The sequence below is a fragment of the Pteronotus mesoamericanus genome, unplaced genomic scaffold (assembly GCF_021234165.1).
Source record: "Pteronotus mesoamericanus isolate MK-2021 breed Mesoamerican mustached bat unplaced genomic scaffold, CSHL_Meso_final contig_74, whole genome shotgun sequence".
NCBI lineage: Eukaryota > Metazoa > Chordata > Mammalia > Chiroptera > Mormoopidae > Pteronotus > Pteronotus mesoamericanus.
This window is the reverse complement of record NW_026555247.1, coordinates 39,540,789-39,562,136: the sequence shown is the minus strand read 5'-3', so window position 1 is coordinate 39,562,136 and position 21,348 is coordinate 39,540,789. Positions and strand designations below refer to the sequence as shown.

The window sequence follows — 21,348 nt, the reverse complement described above, 5'->3', positions numbered from 1 at the left end:
ACATTGAAGGGAAAGGAACAAGCTCTCACATCCCCTGTGTGTTTCCTCTCGTCCCCAGCCAGGTCTCCCCTGTTGTTAACACCTACATTGGTGTAGAACAGACAAAAGGTAACATCTTGAGAGTTGGAATCCCGGGGTCCAGTTTGTGACACATCAGGACTATAGACTTAAAGAATGTGAGGACTGATTTTATATGGAGCGGGGGAGGAAGAGAGAAGTCAAAAGTGACTCAACTCTTCCGTCTGAGCAATGGAATGAATGAGTAGAGAAACAGGTTTAAAGATACGAATTTGAGAGTTATCAGCAGAGAGGTGGCTTCTAAAGACAGGAGGCTGAAGATACGGCCTTTGGGATGAGCGTGGCTCGGCACAGGTAAGTGAAGGGGTAACCCTGGGCACTCGCACAGGTAGAATTGGAGACAGGAAGAGAAATCAGCCAGACGGAGACCAACAGTGCAGACGAAGATGAAACCCGAGAAATGCTGATTGCCCTAGAAGCCTGGTGGGTGAATTACTTTAAGAATGAACTTCCAGGCTGTGTCAAGTTATTATGATCAGCTGAGAAAGGTGAAGACTGAGAATAGACCACTCGTTTTCAAAGTATGGAGGGCATTTGTGACTTTGACAATTCTTTTGGGGCAGAGGCAGCGGGCAGCGTATCACTGGTGTGGTTAGAGAGAGAACGAAGGTTGTGCAGGTAAGAACTAAATGCAAATCTTTCAACGCTGTTAGGATAAAAGGGGGGAGTAAAATTTTCTAGTGGCAGCAATGGAATGCGCGATTGAAGGAGGCTGGTTCATTTTAAACATTGTGTATAAAATATTTCCCTGTGTATGTATGTGTGTATACAGGCACACACACACACACACACACAAGCACACTCACAGGTTTGCCCCAGTATCCGCGGTGGAGCGGCCCTATGACACAGTTCGTGACCCGGACCAGCATAAAGCAGAGTGCCCCCTGCTTCCCAGGAGTTCCCCCTGCAGCGCTCGGCCTCTAGGACGGATCCACATCAGCCCTAAAACGGCTTTGCTTCCCTGGTACAATGCTCCCCCGGAAGACCTACATGAGTATGTTTTCCGAAACTGAAAGAAATCCAAAGAGGATTTTCACTTTTACAAAGAGAGCAAAGCTGAAAGCTAGGAGAGGAAAAGCTAACCGGTGGTCGTGATCTAAACCCCCTCGGTTTTCCTCAGCCCTCGTCCCCAGCTACGTTTTCTACGCCCACAACTCATAGGGCAGAGTCCCAGCTGAGAAGATGGTAACAAAGGAAACCTGTCACAGGGGCACGACCTGAGCGAGCCCGCCTGCTGAATTGGGGGGGGGGGGGGGGGTAAAGTGAAGAGAGCCAGATCGTGCCTGAAGGCCTGCAGGAAAGGGTAACCTCGAGTCACCCGCAGAAAGTGGGCTGAAATCATCGGGATGCTCTCGGGTAGGAATACATGAAAACGGGGTCGCTGGACCCCCGCTCCCGTTGTCGTCCCGGTCGCATCTCCACCTGAGAGACATCCGAGGCAGCTCCGCTGAAAGCTGCGGCTGTCGGAGCTGGCCCTGCCGGTCTACTCCATCTCCTGGGTGCCAGACAGTAAGTCATTAAAACAAACACATGACTGCAAATACCCTTTAGCGTTGAAAGGAAAAAATAAACATGGTCACTTTTGCCTGGGAACTCTGTGAATACCACCATCTTGACATTTAGCTACATTTAACTACATATATGTATGTTGGACTATCCCCTGCTACACCAAAAACCTCTTCTTGGAAAGAACCCAAGTATATTTTAACATCTAACAAAGAGGTTAGGAAGTGACAAATATTAAATGAACTGGCCTGGTTTTTACAGTTCAGTTCAGATCCTGGGTCCGTGGTCTAATGCCTGTGTCCCCGTGTGAACCTGCCGCTGGCCTCTTTCTTTGTCATTTCTTTTTAATCTTCCCTGAAACACTTACCACATCTTTTCCACAGATAAATGTGAATGTCAGTCTATTGCTATTCACACAATCTTAAAATTAACAGGATGCAAATTAATGAGATTTTACCAAAATATATTTAGGTCTAACAAAGGATTTCTTGGTCCTTCCAAATAGAGACTTGTTTAAAAATCAGCTGTTTGAGCAGATAATTAACATCCTAGGGGTTTAAACAGAGTGTCTCTCACGTTCCTCCTTGCTAATGATATCAGACTTTTGAAAAGATTCACTTTTTTAACACCAGAAGGCACTAAACTGTGGGGGCAGAAGTAGCTAAATTGTAATAACAAGGCGATAATTGCTGAGCACAAAGCCACACTGACCGTGCATTCGGCAGAACACTAACTGCTTTTGTGTGAACTGATAATGCTCAACCGTGTCTTACTCTTTCCACCTGCTTATGTGGGTTTTTCATCTCTTGAATTGCTACCAAATGTAGAAAACTTAGTATAGTAATTGTTTTGTATTTCAAGTCTAACAGATACCAACTACAAAGGAGTAAGAGCCCTTTTCAACAGCTAGCCATTTTATTTATGCCCTGCCAGTAAAATCTCTCATCATGAATACCTGGCTTCCGTGGGGACCAGAGTTGTGAATATGAGACTCAGTAGAGGAAGGCGTTTCTCATTAGACCAGTGGTTCTGACATCTGATCAGACATTAGAATCCTTTGAGAAGCTTTTAAGAAACACCCGTGCACGGCCCCACCCACATAACAAATGACTCGGATTCTGGAGGTGAGTCATGAATATGAGTACTTTTTAAATCTTCCAAAGTGTGTGTTTCTATGGTGCAGTCAGGTGAGGAAAATCATTACATTAGACTTTAACCCTTATACTGGGAATATGTTTTATCTCTCTCTCTAATCTTATATCTAGACTGGCACTCAGCACCTAGGCCAATAAATGTTAGTTTGAGGAAGAAATCTTTGAATTACTTAAAACATGAACATCATCTTAAAGGTAGGCAACTCTTCTCCTTGCTGTAGATTTTTATTTTGCCCTTACAATATGCTACCTCTCGTCCGCTGTAGCGTGGTTTGAGAATCACAGGCCTCTCCAGGCTAGGCACCACTTAACCCCTGACTTACATTTCTCTCAACACAAAACGCTCACTGCTTTGAAAGTCCTTTCATTTTTGGGAGCTATGACTAAATAACAGAGAAAAGTCAAGAGTGAGTATTGAATTACACTAAGGGAAAATGATTTGGCAAGAGGAAAGATCTAAAATTAAAAGTAAATCCAGTTAGCAACTCAGCCAATTATATGATTTCATTAATAAATAATTTGATGTTTAACATCCTTTTGCATCAGTTAAGATGCAGTTCGATTTTGCATTTGATGGCAACAACATTGCCACAGTTTGACCTATCATTGAGAAGCACAGAACATTAGTAATACCATATATATGAAGATCCATATTATATTCATATCATTTAACCAAAGAGTTCCACTTACAAAACTTTTTTTTTTCCAATGAGAAAATTAGTCTATACATAAAAGTAGTCATGGTAGAGATAATGTTGGGAAAAGAAAATCCAAATGACTTGCAATAAGGGAAGATTAATTGATTAAATAAACTTACATCCAAGAAAACAAATATTGTACCAGCCCTTGAAATACCAACTATGAAACTACAATAACAACATGAAAACTGCTTATGGTAATTGACAAAGTAAATATATTATTTGCAAGCAATGCAGTTATGTATAAAATTGCCTAGGCAGTTGAAGTCAGTCCACTAAAGTGATATGATTCTGTGGCGGGATGATGTTTAATTTTTTTCCCTTTATTTTTCCTTCTTAGGTGATGTAACATTGTTTTACAAAATGTAGAAGATTCTTGAGCAAACCTTGCCTCATTTTGTCCTTAGCCTCCCTGATACTAGTTCTATGATGCAGAGCCCCCGCATGTCTTAGTAATGATTTATTTATATTGTGCTCCTTGTTTTTTATATACTAGAGACAAACTTAGGAGTTTACTTTGCATCTGTTCCACCTCTAACAATTTTGCTTATTGCATTATCATATTATCCATTAGACTGTTCTGTGCACCATATTTAGTGAAGTGGTCACTTATTTTGGTATTTTAATGTGGATATTTATGTAATGGGTCCTACATTATGGTAATGAAATTCCAATTAAATTACATTATATAATGTAATATACATTCCCAGAAAGACTTCAATGAAATGATGAGAAAAGAATGTTTAACTGCTAACAAGTATACGTCAAATAAAAGAAAAGTAACTCATCTAAGACAGAAAATTTTGAATTTGCTTCTTTAATGAGACCCTGGGTTTTCTTATGGACCCAAAATATCTATTCTTTCTACAGTGTTGAGGATTAATATCTCATTTTCATTTATCTAAAATCTCTTGACTTGAGGGAGATAGGAACTTTGTATATGCAAGTTGTGATTAAACATTAATTTTAACTAATAGCAATTTGAAGAATTTGCTCCTATGAAATTAAAAAGCTCAGCAGAATTTTCCTTGCTTCCTGACGATACGTCAAATTGCGGAAATGCTGACACCATATAATGCAAAACCTTATTTCCATGAAGAATATTTCATTCCCAGCCACCCAAAACGGCGACGACCTTCATCAGAGAAAACCTGCAGATCAGACAGCACCAGCCACATGACCCAGATTACAGAACCCACACAGATTACAACGCTTCGGGTCAGTCATCTCCGGTGATGAACTGATTCAATGTGAAGGTGAAGGACATCAAAATAGCTTGAGCGTTGAGTGTATATTTCTGAGCAGCTATTTCTAGCCTTCAGATATGAAATCTATCCAAATACTTCTCCCTATGGAACTATGTTCTAAAAGCTTCTACTGGAAAACAGCACAAATTTCATTTGCCAAATAGGTCACAGGACCATGCCCACTGTTCGTGCTTGGGACAATGTCCCTCCCACACAAAAGGGCTGCAAATAGTAAAACATACACACTCACTCACATGCTATATTATCAGCACATCCTCTTGATCCCAAATAACTGCCCATGGAAGTTTGGAGAAATGGAATTCTTTCAAATCTTGAGGAATCAGTAGTTTTTATCCCAGCATAACTTTCACAAAAATTTGCCAGTATCTCTTTCAAACTTTTCTATTTGATTCCAGTAAATTCCACAGGTCCACTGTCGTATCCGCAATTCTTTGGGAGACATTCCCCTGTCACTGAGTTACTTACAATTCTCTTGAATTTATGAGATGTTCTGGTAAGGGCACAATCTCATTTTCTTATCCCTGGTGCCCTTTTGCTCCTCTTAAAGAATTTCCAGGGGAAGACCTTAACAGATGGAGAGTTTTAGTAATGGGCTTGGTGGCCACACCATTGACCAGGTCCTTGCCAGAAAGCTCAACTACAATTGACCTTTATGTTCAACGGCATTCTTAGTTTTATATTTTACCATTTGAAAATGAAGATCAGACCCTGGAAGTCACAAAACTACTTACATTTCTATATCACCCTACATATCACTTTGAAAACTCAGCAGTACTTGTCTGAGCTCATCTCTTTTTTTAGATGCTGGCCAAATGCACCAATAGCAGACAGGAAATGCCAGATGCATACCTATTCACCTAAAACCACATGCTCATTTGGTACACTGTCTGTCTTTCAAGGTATTACAGGAAACTATTGAATATAATATACCAAACATTCCAAGGCCATAAAATGGTTGGCCATCATTCTAGACTCTAGTAAATCTTCTCAGCCTCTCATTCTGGCACTGGAGCCAGTTTCATATAATTTAAAATCTTTTTGTTGTTTTAACGACTACACCAGTCAGCTTTTGGAAAAGAGATATCCCAGAGCCCTGGATGGGCCCCCAAAGCCCCCAAGAGTAAGTGATACACACAGCTTCTGCTCATAAGGCATTGGTCACATGGCCAAGCCTGACGTGATGATTTGGGAAGAATACTTTGGCTGGACAGAGGTGCAAATAGATCATCTTTAAGATCACAGCCATTTTTAAAAACTACATGGTCAGACTGCTGATTCCACTGTTCGGGAACTAATGCTTCTTCATTCACCCTTGAGCCCTACAAAATTTTATCATTTTCTTGCCACTGGTTCAATCCCAAGCAATCTTTAAAGCTTATATTAACTAACACAGATGTTTATTTATCATCACGTCCAACAAATACTTGCACATTAAAACCATTCATAGGAATAATATCAAAAACCTAGAACCATTCCCCCGAGCCTTCCTGCCAGACTCCACTTCTGACCCACTGGTCTACAGTCCTGCCCACTATACATGCTGCAATTAAAAAGCACATGTATATCTTCATAAAAGGAACCACATTGAGAAGGAAATGCCCACCCAAAGTCAGTGCTCATAGGGGCAAAAAACAACATATGAGCATCGCTAGGCAAAAAATTCTGTTTCCCTGTAACGCTATTAGGGAAGAAAACCTAGTTCGTTAGGCTGGAATACTTTTGGTTAGAAATTAACCCAGCAAATGTGGAAAGTGTTCTGTTATTTAGTTGCCCCTTGCAAGAGTAATTCATTTTTTTTTATTTGTTAAATTTCCAACTATTTGGCATTCTCGTGGCATTCTCGTGAGACATCCTTTCCAAGCAGGGAACTACCGGAGTGGTCTGTTTGTTTATCTGTTTCACCCCGGGAGCAGGCGTAGGGACTAGAACCCACCTGCAGGAACCGCGGGCATGCAGGGACTCACAATCACACCGTCAGTCGGGGCTGTGGTGCATTCCAAAAAATCTTTTACTGTCTGTAATCACAGCTGAAATCACCTGTCTTTGGCACGTATGCTTGGAGGACATCACACTGAGGTCACCTCAATGTCCCATAAACCATCGGTGAGCTGACCTTACAGAGCAACACAAGATGGCCCTGCTCTCTTAAACACCAGAGAGCGCTGCAGAAAATATATATCACGTGTCTTGTAATATATTATCATGAGAACTACAAAATGCAATATTTCTCTGCTACATAGGCTGAAAGCTTAAAACCCAAGCTCCAGTGACACTGTGCCCCAGGTAAACACACACATGAACATGCATACACACGCACCTGTGCTGAAATATACTTGACTTGTTAAAATCAAAACTAAAGAAGACCAACCTTAAAGTTTCCCTGAGCAGACAGAACCAGGATAGTCGCACACAAACAGTTTTTTTTAGCTTATTTTGCAAGACCAACTCACACCTTGGTCATTTCTTGCTCGTGCCTCTGGAAGTCACAGGCAGAACGTGAACCGTTTCCCCACATCAACGTGAGGAAACCACTGGAAACCCCCACACTGTAACCAATGACTGTAAGGAACAACAGTCAGTGCCTCCTCACTGTACAAGCTGCTTGAGAACCCAATGCCCCAAGTCAAATCCATGCTTTGGTCTGTGTGCTCCCAGTTTGCACACTGTCTTTTTGATGTGTGTACAGTGAACTTGGTCTAATTCCTAACTCAGTGATGCATTTGTTTTCCTTTGGCTATTCCTAAACTTTTGAGAGATGCTCTAGAGCATACATAAAAAATACACAGTTAGCACCACAAAGATGAGCACATTGTTCAGGTAATATCTTCTTTCCTTACGGTTACATTTTTAATCTATTCTGGTGTTTACAATGGCAAGCTATTTATCCCAATTAAAGCCCTATATTAGTAAAGAAGAAAATGCTTTATAAGTGCTCTAACAAGCAATTTTGGAGCTATCTAGCATATGTTGACTTAGAAGGTACCTTATCTTCTTTCTGGTTGAGTCTCTCTCTTAGTTCTTCCACTTGACATTTCAGTTTCTTTCCTTCGGCTGCATTCTGGTCCGCACGGTGGTTTGCACGAGTCAGCTCTGCTATTTTCGCCTGGTATTGTCTGCTGAGTGTCTGGTAGGCATGTTGAAGGTCCAACAGTTCCTTTCAAAAGAAAACAGGGATTCCATTGTTTGTAATTTACACCGATAAAGGCAGAAGAAGAGCACCTTCTTTTGACAAAGGAGAAAAGCTCTTTAGGAAGAATTCAGATGATGCGCCTTTTTTTCTGGAATTCTGCATGTCTGCAATTAAACGTCATGATAGGCATATAACTACACGTGGAAGGGGTATTTGTGAGTGGCTGAAGTGGCAAAGACAATGCAACTAACTCCCATGTTCTTGAGTAAACGATGCATTTCCCATGTTATGCAAATTTAGATTTTACGTACGCTTTCCAAAGGAGGAAATCACATAACTATAAGTACAGGATGAAATGTAGTAAAAATAAATGCGAGATGCGTTTACTTGTTAAATCAGCAAAAGTTTTCCAAATTAGCAGACTAGTTGCTTTTAATCGTTTCTGGGCCTCCTCCTGAAACCGCCTGTGGGCGGCGGAGAGGCCAGGAGGCAGTGGCCCGCCCGGCGAAGAAGCAGGGCGTTCATCGTGCAGCGGCTGGCTCTTCAACCTGTCCTGTTATAACTAACACTGCCCAAGATATGAATTAACGGGTTACATTAATTGGCCTCAGATTATTAATGTTGCCTCTCATTTTTAGTTAACATTTTCAGTGCAAATTTACTGCCGTAGAAAACATCTTTATTGAAACTATGAAAAAATAACCTCTAGATCCTCATAACATATATATATATATACACATAATTATATATATTATGAATATGTAAACTACTGTAAGGAAATCCAAGGGTATTCCTTTAATTTCCTGAAAAATGCAAATGTGTACCCAATGAGGTACCACTTACACCTGTTTGAATGACTTACTGAAAAGACCAGAAATAGCAAGCCATGGTGAGGGGGTGGAGAAGGGGGAACCCATGCGGTCTGTTGGTGGGAATGTCAATTGGTGCAGCTTCTGCGGAAAACTGAGTGGATTCATGGACACAGAGCAAAGACTGGGGGTGGTTGCCAGAGGGGAGCGGGGTTAGGGGACTGGGTGAAAAGGCGAAGGGATTGAAAGGTACAGATGGGTAGTCACAGAACAGCCCCAGGGATGTTCACAGCATGGGAATATAGTCGATAATATTGTCATAACTACCTGCGGTGCCGGGCGGGTTCCAGAAATATCGGGGCACACTCTGTAAACTAGATGACAGTCTACGCACTATGGTAAAGCAAGTTCCAGGGGAAACTGAGGCTGATTTCTGAAACCTCGGTTTCCCCTGGAACTTGCTTCCAGATGTCCTGTGAGAAGACATCCAAATGGATGTTCACCTGAAGAGTTAACAATCTGCCTTTGCAAAGGGAATTAGGTGAGTGGGCCCCATGGACTCTGAGAGCAGGCTTATATTAATACATTTTAATGGCAGAAAAACAATGATGTGGAATATTTATGTTTTATTTTAGCGGAGAAAAATCTCAATGAAAAACATGTAGAAATATACAGTACTTCAGATTCTTTGTCAGTGTGTAATCTTCTGTAAGTCTAAAGATCTAAAGTAATACAGCTGGACAGTAAATATAATTCACACGCCTTTATAAGCATACATGAATACTAATAGTCTATCTTGATATAAAAATAATCATATAGTATGGGTGTATACAGATATTTTTGATAGGACAACATTAGTTTCTCAAACAGATTGACTTTCTAGTGGTATAAAGGAAAGGAGGCAGGATTTAAATTTTGTGTATGGCTTATTAACTCACGCCTTAGTTTGTGCTCTTGCAAGTAAGGATATTGCTTTCCACCTAGAATTAATTTTGTAGCTGATACATCAAGTCCTGAGGCTTAAATGATTTTGATCCTGGCAAGCTGACAGAACCAAATCATTTTCTTATAACTGAAAGTGACATAATGAAAGGCTGGTAAAAATGAATCAAGCAAGTTTAAATGCACATTTGGAGGAAAACAAAATGGCATACAGGGAATTTTACAAAGTACTCTGTTATTTCTGTAAGTTCAATTTTTTCTAATTATATTTCAGGTACTAGTTTAAATATGATTTCTTTTGAGACGCTTTCTTGATAACCTAGATGTAAACAATGAGTCACAGTATTATTTTAAAATTATCTTTTACATAATCTGTGTATTTCCACCTATTTATGCAACCATTTCAAGGTACCATTTCTCCATGTTTCCTTTATTCCTTCTCTCCATTCCCCCTGCCCCCGTCCTCCTCTTCCCCCCGCTCCCTCCCTCCCTCCCTTCCATTCAACAAATATTAATAGACAACCAGCTACATACTTGATTCTGTTATAAGTGCCAAAGATAAATATAAAATCCACCTCTAGGCTTGTTTGCAGACAAAAATGAAACCCCCCAAATTAGGTGCTTGTCTTAGAAGGAATATGTTAGATGTATGCTCAAGAAGAGATACAGAAAGTAGCTATCAACATGGCAGCATTTCCAAGAGAAAGGAACATTGAATCTGAACTTGGAGATTTCAGTCAAAATTACTATATGGGGAGAAGAGATTGAGAGAAAGTCTCTCTAGGAAAAAGGACAAGCCCATGCAGAGACCAGAAGTGAGGAGGAGGCTGGTATACTGTGGAAATGAGCACAGCAAATGTGCCTGTGCATGCGCACTAATAATATCTGTGACGGGTTTGCTCAAAGGCAGTGAGTCCTTGTGTGTGTGCACATGTATGTTTAATGCTGCTCTCTGGGACTAAGTCCTGATTTAGACATATATTATAATGCGAGGTGACTAACAGAATACCCTAAGGTTACCTAGATAGGCTAGGCTCAGCTACAGTAAGTGAGGTTCTAATCTCACAATACACATTTCATCATTTCACCCCGGCTGAACTCTCCACATCCATGATAGTAAAGATTTTTTTTCTGTGATATTAAATGTAATAAATAACAGCACCTATCTCAAAGGGCTGTATTGCATAGTAAAGTATCTAAGTGTGAATATATCTATGTATTAATATATATGTATATAACAAATCATGTATATTTGTTTCATATAGAACTAATTATTATTGTTATTACCACAAGAACAAACTATCTACCTGTGCTCTAATTAATGCCTGCATACATCCAATAACTGGAAGGACTCCAAAAGGAACGTATATAGTAAATAGTCAAAATGTTTTTTAAGTTCTGTATTGAGTAAATAGAACTTCATTCTATGTACTACTTATTTACAATTTCCAGAGGGCGTGTACCATAGCATTAGGGGAACAGTACACACTCTTTGTCTCCACCCTTAAACAAACCTGCCTGCTAAAGGGATTTGATAAAACACATTCTGATAACAGTGCAAATGCTGACGGTAAGTGTGAGGAACCAGTCCTGGCTTCTGCCATCAGAGATCATAGATGCAGGCAACTGGGTGAATAATTGAAGTAGAGTTTAGCGAGCGCAAGCGTGCGGGCGATGGCGGCACACTCGAAGGTAACATAAGGCAGACATGATGGCATTGAGAAGGCTTAGGGGGACACTTATCATGAAACTTACCCACGAACTTCGCATCGGAAAAAAAAAAAAAACAACCCTCAGAGACCTCTTTTGATTCTATGCCCAATTCAAGATGTATCTCTATTCCCCTTCACAGTAAAACTTTCTAGAGGAGTTTTCTGTAGTAGTTTTACCCACTTCTCCATGAGCAATTACTTTTTCATTCTCTTTACTGCTTCTTCAAGTGATTCCAGAAAAACTGTTCTTGTCAGGTTGCTAATGGCTTCTAGACAGGCAAACATTGCTGGCCTGCCCTGTCTTTAACTTGAACTCTCAACAGCGTTTTCTATTTAATGGGGATTATATATGTAGTTGAATACTGAGGTGCAGATTTCTACATCCAACTATCTACTTGATACTTACATTCAGTGCCTAATAGACATATTAAAATAACAAGATTTATTGTACTAATAATTCCTATGTTACAGGGAACTTAACCAACACCCCCCCCCACTTTTTATTTGCTATAATTGTCATTACAACCTACAGAAGTAAGGAATAAGGCAAAGAAATAAGCTCTAACAATTAGGGGTTGTATTTTGATGTTCATGTTAGTTCCGGAGATTTAATATTAAGCTCAAGTGAAAGGCAATCTTACTTCTGCCCAGGACAGAGCATATACAAATTACTCTCATAAAAAAAAAAAAAAAAAAACATCAGAACTCAAGGAATTGGGCAATCGCTGATATAGAGGCACTAAAATAATCACCAAGTGAAACCTTTGGAATACATGGAACAAACAAACTCGAAATGACTCAAGAGGCCAAGTGCATGGCCCACAGAAAAATCGATCTCAGGGAAACACTAGCTCAAAAATGACATTTGAACCGTAAGACATAATGACTCAGTGTGAAGAGGAGTAAACTAACACAAGAGGAAAATCAGCATCTCAAGAATCTGAGCTATGGGCATCTGAAAATGCTGTAAAACATTCATAATGTCATTAAAAGTTTAAAGGAAATAATATCGTTAAAAGGTATGCTTTATTTATTTCCTTTAGGAATATAAATTATAATAAAATAAACTGTGAGAACAGAAAGAGCATATTTGAAAAAGAACCAAGTAGAACTTCTTGAAAAGCCAAATAAGGTTCTAGAAATTAAAAAGTCAATGGATGAATTAAGTAGATGTTTAGATACTCCTGAGGAGGAAACTCATTAACCAACAGGTCAGAACTAGATTATGCAGAATATAGAAAAGAATTGTGAACAAACTAACTATGGTAAAGGGTTAAAAGACAGATACTGAGTTCAGACTTGCACGCCCACCTGCCTGCTTGATACGTACACGAGAAGAGTGTTGCACAAGCCCACAAGGACCAGCCCTGATTGGAGCCACCACTTTCACCCGCATTCCTTTGGCTACAACTTAGGAACATGGTCACCTATAAGTGACAGGTGATTGGAGATTCATTCTACCTACATGCGCAGGAAGAGGAGGAAATGGGTTATAGGTGCATATGCCAATCTCTGCCAAGCGAACAACAAAATGAAGGTAATATATGTGTATATACATATATGCATACCACACACATGCACATATATGCAATAACACATGTGCACATACATTTTTAGACAAGATTTGAATTGCAAAATGTAAAGCTTGATCTACTATAAAATATAGGTGTGGGGGTATAGCCATATAGCCCCCAAATAGAACCAATAAAAAAAGTACACGTTCTATTTTAAGGATTCAATATTTTATAGGTAATTGAATATTTATGAAATTGTTGATACACTTGCTCTCACAAAAGAAGTCTCAAATTCCAACAAACTTTATCTCAACAAATGTTAGTGAATTATAGATGACATTTTGCAGTCACAAAGCAATTACAGTAGAAATCAGTTTTTGGAAATAGTTTAAAACTTTTTGAAAATTAATGTAAGTTAGAGGACCACAATGAAAGTTACAAATAAAAGTTCTATATATACACTGCAAGATTCAACTAAACCACTACTTAGAGGCTATTTTTAGAGTATTAGATATATTTAGAAAATAAAATGAAGATTGAAAATAAGTGAGGTAAATTATATATCATGAAATGTGGACAGTGAAACATTTTAAAAGACTGGAAGCACAAAAATGAAAAAGAAGAATAAACAAAAATAAAGGGAATGAAGAGAAAAAAATCTTCTTTTATAAATTACATATAAAAGAGGGTAAAACACTAACAAGATTCATCTGAAAAATAACAAGAGGAAAATAAAATAGCATCAAGAATGGATAAACAGATATAGATGATTTGAGAACATTATGAAATATAAGCATGCCAACATATACTAAGAGATAAAATAAATGGAGAAATTTTTAAAAAAATATACTTTATCAGAAACTAAACTGAGAAAAATATGGAAATTAGAAAGAATGGTTGATCATTAAAAAGTTGAACAAACAAGGCTCAGAAAACATTTGAGGGAGGTTTTCTCAAACCTCAGAAGAATAATCTTGCTCCTATACACAACTATTTCAGAATTGCATGGATCATTTAGATGTTGAAACCCAGTGATGGCTGGTTCTTTTCATTTGGTAAGAAAATCAAATCAAGGTGAAAAAAAAAAGGAAAAAAAACGAGATCAAGATATCCTAACCATCAAAGATGAGGCCTCTCATCTTTGTTCAAATGTACCTAGAAACACTACAGAAAAACATTACAGACATTAATCAACGAAATTATATTATTCTTACATCCTATTTGTATATGTATTTATAGATGTACATACTGAGTGTATCTCATATGTATCTCAGGCACAGATATAAATTAATTCTTATGGCATAGGCTAAATAAAAATATTTTCTTTAGACTCCTTTTCATAGCAGGCATAAATCACCAATTAAATCTACAAATAATAAAGTGCTACAACAGTAGGCAATACATTTACTCTATTATAACATATACCCCAACTCTGTGTGATACTTGAAGATTTCCAAAGAATTGCAAATGCTGCTATTAACCCTACAGCTAAACGATGAGTATAAGTTACAAATATAATTTAGTATTTATATGGCATTCTGTGTCTCTAGAGAACATACGAATATTAAGTTAAACCCTTAATGGTTAGTCACCAAAATTGTAGATGGAATCACAAGTTCTTTTCTAGTTCGCAGGCCCCCGTGGGGAATAGAGAGCGATCGCTGACTCATTCTCAGCAAGGAATGCATAACTCCTACACAGTTTTCCTTAAAGCCAGGCACACTTAGCTAAGTAATGCTTTATAACTAAAGTTTCCAACCTTCCTTCTACCCACACTCAGTACTCTGTGCCTGCATAAAGCTACAAATGTTCAGAGAAATTGCTTCTCTGTTGAAATTGCTTAATTTCATTTGATAAATCAGCCCTTTCTGAGTCGTCCACACAGCTTTGCATGTGAAAGTGGTTCTGCTCAGGGCAGGCTCTTCTGATAAGGCTATTGCTTCTGCTCATAACACAAACACATAAATAATTTAAATGAAATGAATAGACTTGTGTATTGAGTTTACAGACCCAATATCCTAACAATTCTTATCTTCACTTATGCAAGAGAAAGAGCAGAAGGCCTAATAAAGGAGAGAATAAGGAAGGAAGTGGTCAGAAAGGCAGAGAAAGAGAAATAAAACCAGAGTAAGTGTTCATGAAAAATAACAGGAAATAATCCACAGGTTAAGATAAAGATACACAAGGAAAGAAAACTCACAGGAAGGGAAATACAACAATCCTAAAGAAAATAAAAATAATAACAATATGGATAAAGAAATGGTAAAAATGATACTAGCATATCTTGCTGAGGGAAAATGGAAATTCTTAAGACATTTTGTGAGAGAGGATAATTTACCAAAATGTCTCAACAGTTCTTAAAATCTGTCTTTCATAATAAGACAATTATTCCAGGAAAATATCAATCTATATATGAAAATATATTTATGTTCAAAAATATTCATTCTGTATTATGTCTAATAACAATAATAAATATAAAAAATCATTTATATGATGTGGCCCTTATCGAATAAATTACAATTAGCCCTTGCAGCGTAATATTATGTCTTAAAATTATGCAGGAAGAATTGTATGATACAAAATAAGGAGGCTAACACAATGTGGAATAAGGAAGCACCCTGCACAATTTGGTGTTCGTAGTGATTCCAATTACGTATGTACATCGCCCAGACACACGGTAACAAGACATACAGGAAACAGGGTTTTCTTTTTGTCCAGTTGTGCCTAAGGTATCACCATGGGGAACAAAGGATTTTTTAGGCTCCTCTCATCCTAAAACAAACAGAGAAAATGATGACCAGGAAGAAAAATACAAAGGAGGGGGGCAGAGCAATCCAGCCTGCGCATGCCAGGCATGTCCCATCCTGGACCGGGTGTGACCGGGAGTCACACCTTGACGAGGAGGCCCTGGAAAGGCCTGTGACTTGAGCCCTTTGCTCAAGTCTTTGTGAGTTTCACTCTTTCTGGGAAACAGGGGAGGTTACCTGCTGCACACGGAGCCAAATCAAAGAGGCTTTGTAGAACACCCATCATGTGTGCCACCTGGAGGTGGAAGGACAGACCGGTGCCTCACTCACACCAGGGAAAGTACAAGCATCTGTTGCCACAAAGCAGGGAGAGAAGGCGGCCCTGGAGGTTGCCTGGACCCTAGAACATGCGGAACCAGCAGGAGAGTTGGGGTGAGTCATGGAGGCCCGGGAGAGAGGGGCTGAACTTCACCAAGTAAGAAACATCCCCCCGCACCCTGAAGGACCAGATAGATGGGGGAGACGATACCCAAAGGAGAGCCCTCTATGGGAGGGCTGGAGAAGGACTCGGTGAGGAAGGTGCAGGTCAGGCAGAGGCGAAGGGGAGAGGAGCGCAAGGGCGGGAAGAGCGGCACCTGAGCACCTAACGGCCAGGTGCCCCCGCGGCCTGAACGGCCACACTAGCGCCTAGGACCGCTGCTCTTGTCCCCTTGCAGCCACCTACCCCAGCCTGGAGAAGGAGAGGGGGCCCTGCGTGTGGGAAGTGGGGTCGAGAGCAAGGAGGGACAGTGCTGAAGCGCACGGCGGCCACAGGTTCGGCCAGTCCTAGATCTGGGCTCTGAAGGAAGGACGGGGGCTGACCGTGGATGTCAGTATTTCAAAGGGAGCTGGCGATTGCAAACGATTCAGGAACGGAGAGAAGCATAAAAACGGAAAGGCGTAGGCTGCCTCTGACACATCTGTAAGTGAACTGTGAAAGAACACATTCGGACGAATGGAATAAGATGCGATATGGATTTCAAGAATTGCTGGAAAGAGCGCTAAGTAGTGAAGGAGAGTAGCGGGTGCAGGAGTCAAGGATGGGCAGGAGACGGAGCGGGACGCACAGCGGCCTGACCGAGGAGGCAGAAGTGATTTAAATTGCCGTATCTGACAGTTACATGGCATATCTTAAATAGTCTCTTAAAATACAATACTTTATCAATTTGCATATACTGTCAATAGACTCCATATTTATAATTTGTGTACTGAGGTTTGAGTCAATATACTTATTTTCTTATTTTAATGGAAATTGGTCCATAATTTCTTAAAACTAGTTATTTTCACTAGTTTTAAATATAACTAGTTTATAATATAAATATAATTATATATTTAAATATATAAATATAACTCTTTATAACTAGTTATATAAAAACTAAGTTACATAGTTAAGTTCTTAAAACTTAAATATAGTGGGAATGCTATATTCCCACTAGTTTATTTTTGGTAGGAAATAGTTAAACCACAACGAAAGTGAAACACCTTACCTTTCTCCTTTAAGTCTGTTGTTTCTAGATGCTTATGATCTATATTTCACAATGAAAAATTACTTCACACACCATCCCCCCAGAAAAAAATTTACATGTCGTGATACCTAACTTCTTATTAGCAATCTATGCTTCATATGCCACATCTTTGAATAGTGAAATAAATGTATTGCGGTCATTTCAGTCTGCGTAAGCCCAAGTGTTCGACACTCAAGGGTCTCACACAGTCCGACGTCATGGCAAGGAAAAGTTCCTTCCAACATGGAAACTTAGTCTTGCTTACAGATGCAGGACTAAGGCATCGATGAATGCAGTTCTGTTAAGCTAGAAGGCAACTTCCCTCTTTTACATGGAAATTTGTCTTGAAATTGCTAGAAAAATCAGTATCACTGGAATTTATTTCATGATTTTGAAACTTTTCTCCAGAATTTTTTCATCCTTAAAACGTACAGCTGCAATCATTCCCCAGTCAATAATCACATAAGGTCAGTTTTAAACCATCTAAAATTTAGGCTAATCAGCTAACATTTTATTGTTTACTTTGGGGAAAAAGCTTCCTCGGAGTTTATTAATCAACAATAAATGTTAACACTTTGTGATGTGTATTTTTCTTGACACCTCCACAGATAAAATTATTTTTTAGAATTTTCACTTCAGGTCATGAACATAGAGAACATAGATTTGAAGAAACATTGAAAATGGAATTATTACTTAAGAGGAAGCTGCTTCAGTAAATATATCACCTAATTTCTTACATTTTAGATGAGCAATACGTAACAGAACAAAAAAAGTACTGGATCCACGGCAAAATAAAAACACATGATGATCTCTGTCCCTGCATTTCCTTATTTTTTAAGTGAAAGGTTAACTAGAAGCTCCCTGAGGTCATTATAATGCATGTGCTGCTGTTATATTCTGGGCTCTATGATTACGGTATTGGGGGTGCCGCAAATGTAAACTTCAAATTCTAGTCAGCGGCTACAACTTTAACCCGTTTTCCCCTTTGATTATTCTCATTGTCACTTGGTAGGAAACTAACTAGATGACACAGCTGTTCTAGGAACTACCGGCCACCCACGCTCCTCTTTCTCTACAGCAATGCAGAAGCAGGCTGCCCCAAGTGCATGGAGAAATAAGTGCTATTCTCCACATGAACACGTCCCATCCAGATTCACTGTTTCTCGCCACTTTTTCTGAAAGTTAATGTGAGGGCCTTTTCCTACTACGGTTACATAATACTGTGATGTTTGTCCTGACACGTGCATTATATATCCAATTCTCCATTCCCATAAAAGTACTGCATTTTGTACCTTGTAAGACTTTCACTGGTCCATGATGCATCCATCAGGAATTATTATTGCAATAATATACAGAAACATCACCGAAGCGTGATTCCAGTCACAGAATACCACAACTTTCATGGAAGTGGTGTGTGATCAGGCAATCCAATGTGAAACAGAAATCTTTGTTTCCCATAGTTAGACAACTATTCTACTTTCAAAGCTCCTAAGTTTGGCTAAACAACAGATCATCAGACCAGAACCAACACACCCAAAATGTAATTTTGCCATTCTTCATATAATCAGAAATATCTGGTTTTGATCAATTTTATGAAAAATCGAGAAATTCTTTTAAAGTACTTGGCTATATGTGTTCTGTAATTTATAGATTTGAATGACAGAAAGTTATTTCAAATGATATTAAAAATAAAGACATAGATCAATTTACGTTTATATATTGGGTTGGCCAAAAAGTCTGTATGGTTTTTTCTGCAAAATAAAAAACACATTTTTCATTTTCACAAGTAACTTTATTGATTTGGTTGTTTTGAGTATCTCTCTCTATTGGATTCTACTGGGTAGAGGCCAGGGGTGCCACTAAACATCTTCCGATGCATAAGACGGCCCCACAGCAAAAAATTATGCGGCCAAAATGTCAATAACACCAAGAAACTTTGCAAACCACTTTTGACACATTTGATCGGTCACAGCACCTTCCCCATACACTGCACAAACCATTTTTTGCATTTCAGTTGCATTTTCACCTTTTTGAAACAAAGCATAATACACCAAAAATGTTGTATTTTTTTCCATCTTCCATATTAAAATGACTGCACAAAAATTCACCAATTTTGATAAGTTTTTTAAATGCATGCTGATATAACAGCTGTTATAACACAATCCAACAAAACTAGTTCAAGTGAAGTTAAAAAACAAACAGCTGAGCACTACTAGAACCATCGTATGTAACTAAATGAACTTTTTGGCCAACCCAATAAATATGTGTGTGTGGGTAAATCAAGTGTAACAATATAGATGCACAGACATAAATATGGGTATTTGTTGCTAAGCAGAAAACAGAGGCTTTACTCTGCAGGTCTTTGAAAATGTGCATTTGTGCGTGAGAGATAATTTATATGCAGAAGCACAGAAAAAGACCTAAAAGCCTGTAGAATAAGATTACCAGTGGTTTTGTCTATAGTGGAAGTGTGGGTGAGCTTCGGTTCCACTTCAATATATTCTGATTTTTCTTTTGCTATGATTTTGGAATATGAAAAATAATAAAGCCACGGGAAAGCTACAGAGTGCTTAGCAGCAAAGGATATTTAAACACAACTAAGCCACTACACAAAAAATTCAAAGAAATTTATTAGAAGAGAACAAAATGGGAAAACAAATACACGCAATGTACGTTAGAGAAGGTGAATGAAATGTGATTACTTTGGAGAAGCTCGTCTTTGAAAATGCTTCTCCCCCAAGCCAGACATGTGCAAGGTCAATTGCTGTAATACACCAGGTCAGAAAATGCCGTGGTATCAGCAATAACAAACCACAGTCACAATACAAGCGTGTAAAAGCTGGGTCCTTAAAGGATCCTACCACAGGAACAAAGTGTGTGGTTATACTCCCTTGGGAATAAACAAGGACAAATTGCTTTACTGCTGTTCTACAGGAGCTTTTCCACGCCATTTACGAGGGATGCCTCAGGCCCCATTGTCACAGCATGCTTCAGTAACCGGCACTATTAAGAACAGTTTCAATCCATTATCTACAGGAAATCAACAAACTATAAAATACTCTGCCAACCAGCAAAACAAAGTCAGGTCACATAAACTACGTGGCTAACTTTTCTATGAGCATTAGTTAATTGGGAAATTAAATTGACCATAAGAAGTTACTGGTTCTTTTTTGTTTGTTTGTTTGTTTTAATTGTACTTTTTTCCATTACCATTTATCCCCTTTACCCTCTCCTCCCCCGCTCCCTGCAATCACCACAAAAAAAGAAAAAAAAGAAAAAAAGAAGTTAGTGGTTCTATATCCCAAATGTGGGTGGATAAAGATTACTTTTAAAATTTTGCTTTGTTCACGGTAAGCTTTGTGACTTCAGACAATTTTCCTAACCTTGCTAGTACTCACACTTTATGCCCAGGAGATGTGATACCAATACTGATCTCATGGTTATTAATATGATTAAAATCAGATGAATGCATGTATAGAATGCAGTAACTAAATGGCAGGTGCTCAGTACACTGTTGAATGAATGGCAACTTTCATTACTGTATATAATTCAAAACGTCTATCTGTTGCGTTCAAGTTTTTAAATGAATCCATATCATGAAGTTACAAAAAAATTTCCTCCCCAAACTGTAATTTATAGTAACTATAAATACACAGAAAAATGTGTTCTGGCAGTGTGGAAATAGCATAGAGCCAGAAAAAGTGAAAAATTGGGCAGTCAGTAAAAGTTTCAGATGTGAGAACAAAATTGTTGGCACGAAGATATGAGTAATGTCTGCCCAGTGACACAACAGTTAGGACAGTCGATTAAAAATCAACTCGACAATATGTATTTTGATTCTATTAGAAACTTGGTAAGTCACTAAGTATACACCCTTAACATTGAAATATTAATGACTTTCATATTATTTGGTACCAAAAAAACACTGTCCCCAGAAAATCAAGACATCTCCAGTGGAAATTGAAATTGCTTTCTGGCTTTTAAATTTTATGTCTACAGACTCATTTCATGCCTATGTAAGTTCACTCCACGATGACTGTCCAGTTACTTGAGCAAATAATAAGTAACCTTTTTCAGAATGAGCAAGTTTAGGGGTCTGTTTTATGGTAAGAGGTATGATTAATGACTTTATCCTCACCTTAAGTAGCTCACACACCTTTGGGGGAGAAGAAAAATGCAAATGCTTAATGTCCAATATAGTCAAAATCAAGGCACATTACACAAAGGAGATACAATATTTTTCCTT

At 38.7% G+C, this 21,348-nt stretch overlaps 1 protein-coding gene across 2 annotated transcripts in view; it reads right to left on the bottom strand.

Annotated features, from left to right (window-relative positions):
• The window catches only part of CCDC102B (coiled-coil domain containing 102B), a 144,675-nt gene that overhangs the window by 32,895 nt on the left and 90,432 nt on the right, over positions 1-21,348 (bottom strand). For both annotated transcript variants that reach the window (XM_054583777.1, XM_054583778.1), the window contains exon 6: positions 7,688-7,858. In XM_054583777.1, the coding sequence (XP_054439752.1) occupies positions 7,688-7,858 (171 nt within the window). The remainder of the gene's footprint in view (positions 1-7,687; positions 7,859-21,348) is intronic.